The following is a 9,436-nucleotide window of genomic DNA, read 5'->3' on the forward strand; positions in this document are numbered from 1 at the left end:
GGGAGAATTAACATCATCAAAATAGCCATCCTGCCAAAAGCAATATACAGATTTAATGCCATCCCAATAAAAATCTCAATGACATTCTTCAAAGAAATAGAAAAAAATATATTGATGAGATTCATACAGAACAACAAAAGACCTTGGATAGCCAAAACTTTCATGACTAAGATAAAACAGAATGGAGACACTACAATCCCAAACTTCAAGCTATACTACATAGCCATAGTAATCAAAACTGAATGATACTGGACCAATAATAGACATACAGACCAGTGGATTTGAATAGAAAACCCAGGTATAAACCCACAGGTTTATGGACAGCTAATTTTTGACAAAGGAGCAAAGAAGATAGAATGGAACAAAGAAAGTTTGTTCAGCGAATGGTACTGGGAAAACTGGGAAGCTACATGCAAAGAATTCAAACTAGATCACTACCTCACACCATACACAAAAATCAACTCAAAGTGGATTAAAGATCTAGACATAAGAATGGAAACCATAAAATACCTGGAAGCAAAGATGGGCCAAAGTCTACACAACATACACTTCAGCTGCATCTTTAAAGATAGAGCACCCAATGCAACGATAGTGAAGGCAAGGATAAATAGATGGGACGACATCAAGTTAAAGAGCTTCTGTACAGCAAAAGAAATAGTACAAAAGACAAACAGTCATCCCACTGATTGGGAAAATTTTTTCTTACACAAAATGAGTGATAAAATATTGATCACAAAGGTTTATGGAGAACTGATAAAACTTAACATAAGTGAACAAAAATTGGGCATCAAAAAATGGGCAGAAGAGCTTAAAAGACAATTCTCCAAAGAGAAAATGCTGATGGCTAACAAGCATATGAAACAATGTTCAACATCACTTGTAATAAAGGAGATGCAAATTAAAAACACAATAAGATACCACCTAACCCCAGTGAGACTGGCACATGTTAAAACAACTAGCAACAACAAATGTTGGCAAGGATGTGGAGAAAAAGGAACTCTCCTGCACTGCTGGTGGGAATGCAAATTAGTACAACCACTATCGAAAACTGTTTGGAGGTTCCTCAAACAGCTAAACATGGAGCTTCCATATGACCCAGCAATCCCACTCTTAGGTATCTACCCAAAAGACACAAAAGCACTGATTCAAAAAGATACATGCACCCCCATGTTTATTGCTGCTTATTTACCATTGGAAAGACATGGAAACAACCCAAATGCCCAAAAGTGTTTGACTGGATTAAAAAGATGTGGTACATATACACAGCAACCAAATATTACTTAGCAACCACAAAAGAAAAGAAACACATGTCTTTTGCAGCAACATGGATGGAGCTGGAGAAGATCATGCTTAGTGAGATAAGCCAGAAAGAAAAAGAAAAATACTGGATGGTTTCGCTCATAGCAGGAGTATAATGGACCAAGCGAGAAAATAATAATGACAATGAGTAGCTATATACCAGACATTTTATGGGGGTGGACTGCGGAATGGGATCAAAAACAGTAGGGGGGAGGGAAGTGAACTGGACTATGGTAATGGGACATGGGTGACTTGGTGATGGGAAACCCTAGGGGATTGCAACTGAGATGGAAAAATGCACAAAATGATGTAAAAATAAACTATTGTATTATTTAAAAATACTTTTTTGATGAAAATAAGTAAAAAATCAAATAAATAAACCAATCAATAATGGACAGTGGAAATATACACTTCTCCAAATAATGCATTAAACAAACAAACAAAAAAGATTTTGGTTTATTAGTTTAATTCTTGGCTTGGCATAGAAAACTACGTGAAAAGGGGAGAAATCAACATTGAAAATGAATCTAAGTAGGAGGTATTCTTTAAAGGAATATGCAGAACCAAGCAAAGTTTCTTCTCTGCTGCTTTTGTGTCTTTTCAGCCCTCTATGAACAGTCCTGTGAGGTCTACAGGCACCACGGGAACACAGCTGGTTTCTTCTACATTGACTCAGATGGCAGCGGGCCCCTGGGGCCTCTCCAAGTGTACTGCAATATCACGGGTAAGTGTATAACACTCTGGCTCATACTCAGCCTAGCCTCATGCTGTGATGGTACAAAGCCAAGGGAAACCCAATGCAAGGGGACACTTATGTAACTAAAGATATAAAGCACCAACTGCTGGGAGGAAATGATATTTTGGTAAAAATAGAAATTAGCAGTTAGTCTATTTTCATGAAAGAAGAAAATTTGTTAATGGTCTTGACAATGTTCCTCCAAGCCAAGAATTAATTATCAGCTGCTTTCTGTAGGGCTTGCCAAGGACATTTTTTTTTTTTCTGTCTCTTGAAACTCAAAAACAGAAAGAATAAGGTAAAACAAATAAACAATATCCAACTCAAAATCAGTCAGAATCCCTGACTTGGATGGTGGGAAGGCCTGATTCGTGCTTGCTTTTGGGGCCTCTGTGGATCCTGGTGTCTCTCTGTTTGTCAGTGAAGTGGGAACAGTAGTTACTACTTCCTCGACTTGTGCAGATTAGACACAATCATTGGTATTGGAATAACTGGTCAAACAAATATTCTAGTAGATGCCTAACAAATAAAGTGAGCTGTTTATATTTTTCCTGCAATTTTATATCTTACCACTTTTTTCTAAAGTACAGAACATGGTGACAATCAATCATTACATAAGCTTAGGTAAAGGGCATAATTACTAATTACTGCAAAATAATTCCACAAAGCCCCAAACCTGACATAATAGTCCTCCTATTATGATGGTCATTAATTGGCACACATCTGTGTTTGTCTCAAGCATTGGCCTTTGGAGATGCCAGCAGAACCATGTAATGATGCAGAAAAGTGGGGGCCCATTAAGGCTTATTGAGGCCTCAGGCTCCAGATTTCTCTGGGACAAAGCAATTGCATTTATGGAGTTCTTTCTGTTCCAGACTCTGATGACATACAAAAAAAAAAAATCAGATAGGATTATTATCATTCACTAAACCTTAAAATTGGGGATATGAACATCAAATATCACTGGTAAGGATGCCGATGAACCACTGCAGTGATGGTGCTGAAGAACTCTTAACAATTTGCCCATCTGAACATGTGGCATTACCGACAGAAAGGGCAAGTTACATAGAACTGTGGATTTCACTTCATTTCCATAATATTTCACATCTCCAAAATGGATGTTTATGATATGCTATTTACTAGTTTTATAGCATAATGAGAAATTATATTACTGTCTTCTCTTCATGGTTGTGATGACTTACAGTGTCGAAGTCTAGAACCAGACTTCTCATTGGGTCTTGATTATTTTCAATATATAATTAACATACAGATCTCTGGGTTTTCTTGTTAAAAAGAGAGACTTCCCAGACCTAGAAATTCTAATTCAGTAAATGCACTTTCCTGTGTTCTGCAAAGTGATTCTGATATACTTTGTCCCTGGTTCATAATTTACCAATAAATTAAAGAAAGGATGTGGCTACGGATAAGGTAAAGTAGATCAGGGCCTCCTGAAGATTGGGCAAGTTGGCAGGGTAATCTTAGGAGAGGTGGTAACCAGTTCCAGTTGGGTATCAATTACTCAACACCTACCACTGTCGGAACTGAGCTGAGATGTTACAAAAAATATCTCTTTTAATCCTCACATTTTCATCTCCATCTTCCATAGAAGGAAAGAGAACATGAGTATTTTGTGATTTGCCGGAGGTAATAAATACCAGGACTAATAGTCAAGACTCAGGAAGCAAACAAACCAATGTGCAATTATACTCTATATCAATAAAACTTTAATTTGATACTCTGTACTGCTCATATTTTACTTTCAATGGTATTTTTCACAAAGAAGTAATTAATGTTTATTAGAGCAAAATTGAGAAAAATATATATGAAGAAAAATGCCCAAGTCCCTTCTAGATCACAATTCAGAGTTTACAATTGCTATTTTATTATTGGGAATTTGGGGACTTTTGCCCTGTAAATTATATGTGTGCTTTTCCCATGCATGTGTATTTTTAAATATGTTTTAATCATGATTTTAATATTGAATCTAACATTGACTTGCCTTACATCATTAAAAAAAATCTCTTGAAAAATATATATAAACTGCCCTTAATTGTTTTTAATTCTGAAAAAATAATGTAAGAACATGGACACAGAGGATATGACTAATTCATAGAGTTCATTTCCTTGGAGCACTATGCTTCTGTTTAGAAAGACTTTGCTTGGGGTTTATGATTGTAGATGAATGTTACTTGGTTTTAAAGGTTGCTGTTTTGCTGATGTTATCCTGAAGAAATGAGAGCCTCTGAATTGTGTTCTACAGTTGATGGGCTTGATTGAGTGTGATTGGGCATTTCCTTTAAATTTGATGTTCTTGTCAAAAGCAGTAACAAGAAAAAGGTCTTTTTGCTTATTTGTTTTGAAAAACCCAATAGAAATAAAAGCAAACCTCTGTATGCACTGAATTATATAATTTTCACATTGTGCTGTCAAACATTTTAAAATACATTAATATGATGTTATCATATTGACACCATACATACCTTTCTAATTGCATATAATAAATGCTCTTAAGTGCTAGTGACTTAGGACACTTAGTGAAAGTGGTTTAGGGGAAAATGCCAGGGAAGAAAGGTGAGGGAATGGGGAAGGGAGAAAAGTAGACAGAGAAGGGAAGGAAGAGGAGAGAAAAGGTAGGCTACTTCTCAGATTATGCACTATTTCTGAAAACAAAGTTGCCGTTCTTGTGCATGCCAATGAGTTGGTTAAAACACAGATTGTAAATGGCACTGGGAGGTGGGAGCCTGTGTTCTGTTCTGCACCTTGTGCCAGGCAGCTGAGCTTTCCTTGCCTAGTTGCATTTCTCTAAATTAAGGATCTGGGACAAGGTCTCACAGGTCTTCCCCATTTAGAATTCCCTGAGAGATCATTTCAGGTTCAACAGAAACAGGGAAGTTTCTCCCACAAAGTCTATAGATAATGTGTAAATGGATATCACAAGAGTGAAGAAAGAAATGGTTGAGTTGCAAAAACAAAACAAAACAAAAAAAAACAGTACATTTGAATCCCCACTGCATCCTTTTTGCACTGTACCCTGGGGGAACATGAGCTGCCTTTCTCTAGGCAAATGGGACCAAACCTTCCTGGGAGATTTAAATCTGAGCATCTCACCCACCACAGGACAGCCTTGCAGCCATGAGCTCCCCAACATCAAAGCAACAGCAGACCATCCCTGGAAGGTGGCATAACCTCTACTTTGACAGTAGACTAGTGGGTAGTAGGAATACTGATATAGTGGACTGGATCAAGAACCCAAAAATCTTGTCACACTGTGTAAAAATGTAGCCAGGGTTGTGAGTGAGTGAGTGTGTGTGTGTGTGTGTGTGTGTGTGTGTGTGTGTGTGTGTGTGGAGAAGCACTAAGTGATAAGGAAGTTAAAGGGTAAGCTTTTGCAGGAATACACATTTAGCCTATTTTTGCCATCTCTAGAAATGATTTACCATTCATTTCAGTTCAATATAAGTGTGCTGAATATGAATGTGAACCTCTCAGGTACTGTGCTAGCTGCTAGAGATGCAAAATTGTTTGCAAATTAGGATTGCTGTAACAAAGTGACACAAAGTGGGAGGCTTGAAACAAAGAAACTACAAACAAAAAAACAGACAGATACTTCCTCTCTGTTCAAAAGGCTGGAAGTCCAAAGTCAAAGTCTTGGGACCCTAATAGTGATGATCCTACCTTGCCTCTTCCTAGCATCTGCTGGGTGTCTTATTGGTTGAACAATCCCAGGTTTGCGACAATCTCTGCCTCTCAGAGATTGTTATCCTGCGTCCCTGTGACATGTGATGGTATTCTCTCATGGGTCTGTTTCTGCTTTTCTTAGGAAGACGCCAATCATATTTGATTAGGAATCATCATAGTGGAGTATGCCCTTATGACATTTGCAAATAAGCTATCTCCAATTAACGTCACACTTATAGATACTAAGGGTTAGGATTCCATGTATCTTTTATGGGAACATGGTACATTTCAGTCTTCTTCACAGGTTAATCATGGGGAAGATATCGAAACATTTAAAAGATCTGAACAAAGGGTATGTAGTTAGTGTTTGTTGGGAGACCACAGGAAGGGGACCTAACTCAGGCTCTTACAAAGTGGGAGGGTTGGCCCACCCTGGTGGCGCAGCGGGTAAAGCACAGCACTGAGAAGCTAAAGCCACTTCCGCATGAGTTGGATTCCCGCCTGCCCACGAGGAGACCACATGGCGCGGCAGACCTCTTCTGACCCGCCCGCTGCTCCCCTCAGCAGTCTACTTCGTAGATCTGCCTGTTCTGCTCCCCACTCTGTCTCTGGTGAAGCCTCTTGCCGCCCCTGCACCTCTGGCCTGTACCCCAGTTCTGTATGCATAAATAAATAAATCTTAAAAAAAAAAAAGTGGGAGGGTTAAGAACACAGACATCATCTCGAAGATAGAGATGGAGATTAAGAGCTGGCTAAAAGAGGCAAATAAAAGCATTTCCAGGAGTATCAGGAGTAATGAGTATCAGGAGCAAAATTCCAGGGTCCTTGAGTCTGCATATGTGTGGGAACCACTAAACTTACCAAGATGACTGACTTGTTTACAACACTGAAAAACTCATGAAACTGAATGAATAGATAATGTTGAAATTGCTGGATCCCCACAATCTGAATTATAGTTTCCCAGCAAAGTCTACTATCTCAGTCCCAGGGAAAAGAATAAATGTTTTTAGTACTGTCACAGGACACCCCAATGCGAATTGGATTGCCTATCTGTGGGTCCTCACCCGAGTGCTTAAGATTCAATCATACTGTGGAAACACAAAAGGTTCGATAATGGGTTTATTTACAGGGAGAAAGGTAAAGGAAAAATCCAAGGGGAAAGAAAGCAATACGAGTTAACTCGATTGTCCTACCCGTTCTGCTGACTTGGACTTCAATAGCATGATGAAAACCGATCAAGAGCCAAAACGACCAGCCATGAACCATCAGGCCAAGAGAGCCCAAGAGCCCACATGTCAGGTTTTATCCTAACCTGGCTGCTCAGCTCCGCTCTCACGCCCCAGCATGCTTTTCCTTGGTATTGATGGGATTTATAGTTCCAGTATTTGGAGTGGGGGCAGGGTCCATGAAACCTATACCTGTTACAGTACATATAATTCTTGAGCATGCCTAGCTGTTTAGCTGTCCCTGCATAAATGATGAGTAGCTTTCTGGACATCAACAAGACACCACACTCATATTACACATGAAAGTAGCAACTGCTCCCCTGTCTAAGTGCTGACTCATATTAGAGACAGGTTACAAAGTTACCACAGCCAAAAAGATGCTGTGAGAGGCCACACAATGAGCTAATAACAGGGCGGTTGTTCCCACCAGCAGGCCCTTTGAGATGAGATGTGGTGAAAGAAGGCAGGCAGCTGGAGAGAAGTGGTACCTTGAGGGAGGTGTGTCTCCTGACTCCTGGGAAGAAATACAGCCCCCGAGGAGGAACTTAGTGACTGACTGACTTCAATCTACCCTTGCTTTCTCCAGTCTCTTCCTGTGTCTCCACTGAGCAAACTTACCTGGAGTTCAGAAGGCAAGCGTAATTACCGATGTAATGTGATTAGTCAACATTCCAGAGCACAGAGATGACTGCAATTGGTTACTATGTGAATCTAGTGGGACACATGAAAGTTTGCCTATTTAAAATCTTCCCAAAGAATCTGGGGAGAAAGTTAGAATATATCAGTGGTCATGGATGATGTGGAGACTGGTGCTTAACTGAAGTATACAACCCATGCAGATATAGGAAGTATATTCTTATTTAATAGACTACAACCAGAACCAAAAGGATGCCCCTTTGCAGGTTACATGGCAGTAAACTTGGGAGCAAGACTGAATAAAAGATTTAGAGAGCTAACTGATTCGAGACGTTGATAAGACACTCAATATATGAATAACCAAGAGACAAATAGACAATCAAGAGAAGCTATGATATAGTACAATGTAATGTTTTATAAGAGATCTGGTTTCTGTGTCTCTACCTAGTGGGAGAAAATCTCCTGGTATAGATATGGACCATTTCAGTCAGTAGTTTGAATTTTGTGTTCATCCTTGGTCATGTCAGCCTAATTGAACATGTCAGATGGAATGCATTTGAGATAACAGAGAGTCCAGCAGGGAATTGGAATTGTTTTGTTGGATGAAAATGCCTGTAAGTTGGGTTGACAAGATGGGTTAGATGCCATCAGGAAATGAGGAGTTCTGGGCAAAGGAATAGATACATAGGGACAGACAGAAACGGAGAAAAGCTGAGCACTGTAAGCAATTGGTGCTAGCAAGCACTTGAAGTACATGCATGGGGAGCGTGACACTGGGGATATAAGAGAGAAGAATAGGGAGCCCCAATTGATTCTTAATTTACTTAATATAATGACTGATTTATTTTTCAACATGGTTGAGCCCAGTGCTTGGATATTTGGTCAAATGTTGCCCTTAATATTTCTATAAGGATATTGTTGAGTGAGATTAAATCAATGGATATTGAGTAAAGTGATTTTCCTCAAAATGTGGGTGCATCTCATCTAATCAGTTCAAAGCCATTAATAGAACAAAGTCAGCCCTTCCCAGTCCTAGAAGAAATCCTTTCAACAGATGGTCTTTGGCACAAATGTCAACTCTTTACTATGTGTGCAGCCTGATGACTACTCTGCCAATAAAGTTTCCATATCATAGGAACCATTTCCTTTCTTTTTTTAAGATTCATTTTACTTATTTATGCATATAAGAGCTGGGTGTAGGCAAGGATGTAGGAGGTGGATGAGAAAATTCACCAGAAACACAGTGGGGAGTAAAAAAAGAAGATTGACTGAAATACACTGCTGAGGGGAACACCAGGAGAGACAAGGAGAGGTCTGCTGTGCCATGTGGGTTAGTTGGAACTCATGCTGCAGTGGCTAGGGATAGCGTGATAATGTTGAGACTTTAGACCTTACACTGCTACTAGGGAGACCCCAGGAGCCATTTGCTTAAACTCTGTGGTCAAATAGATAATATACAGAAAGACAGACAGATAATTTTTTAAAAGATTTATTTCTTTATGCATACAGAACTGGGGTACAGGCCAGAGGTGCAAGAGTGGTGAGAGGATTCACCAGAGACAGAGTGGGGAGCAAAAAAGGCAGATCAATGAAGTACACTGCTGAGGGGAGTAGCAGGTGAGTCAGGAGGGGTCTGCCATGCCGTGTGGATCACCTCTGGGGCAGGGTTTGAACTCATGCTGAAATGCCTTTAGCGTCTTAGTGCTGTGCTTCAACCTACTACACCACCAAGGAGGGCCTAGACAGATAAATTTTAAAGTCTGAACTTTTCTAGATCTTTGTTTCCTTATCATTAAAATGGAAATATTAATTAAAAATGGTTGCCTTCCAAGATTAACACAAAGATTAGAATATATATATA

At 39.4% G+C, this 9,436-nt stretch overlaps 1 protein-coding gene across 1 annotated transcript in view; it reads left to right on the plus strand.

Annotated features, from left to right (window-relative positions):
• CNTNAP5 (contactin associated protein-like 5) overlaps positions 1-9,436 on the plus strand; it is an 827,651-nt gene that overhangs the window by 549,278 nt on the left and 268,937 nt on the right. The window contains exon 12 of the mRNA XM_012727192.1: positions 1,904-2,023. Coding sequence (XP_012582646.1) covers positions 1,904-2,023 — 120 coding nt within the window. The remainder of the gene's footprint in view (positions 1-1,903; positions 2,024-9,436) is intronic.

Source organism: Condylura cristata, unplaced genomic scaffold (assembly GCF_000260355.1).
Source record: "Condylura cristata isolate star-nosed mole 26May11 unplaced genomic scaffold, ConCri1.0 scaffold00002, whole genome shotgun sequence".
In the NCBI taxonomy this organism is placed as follows: domain Eukaryota; kingdom Metazoa; phylum Chordata; class Mammalia; order Eulipotyphla; family Talpidae; genus Condylura; species Condylura cristata.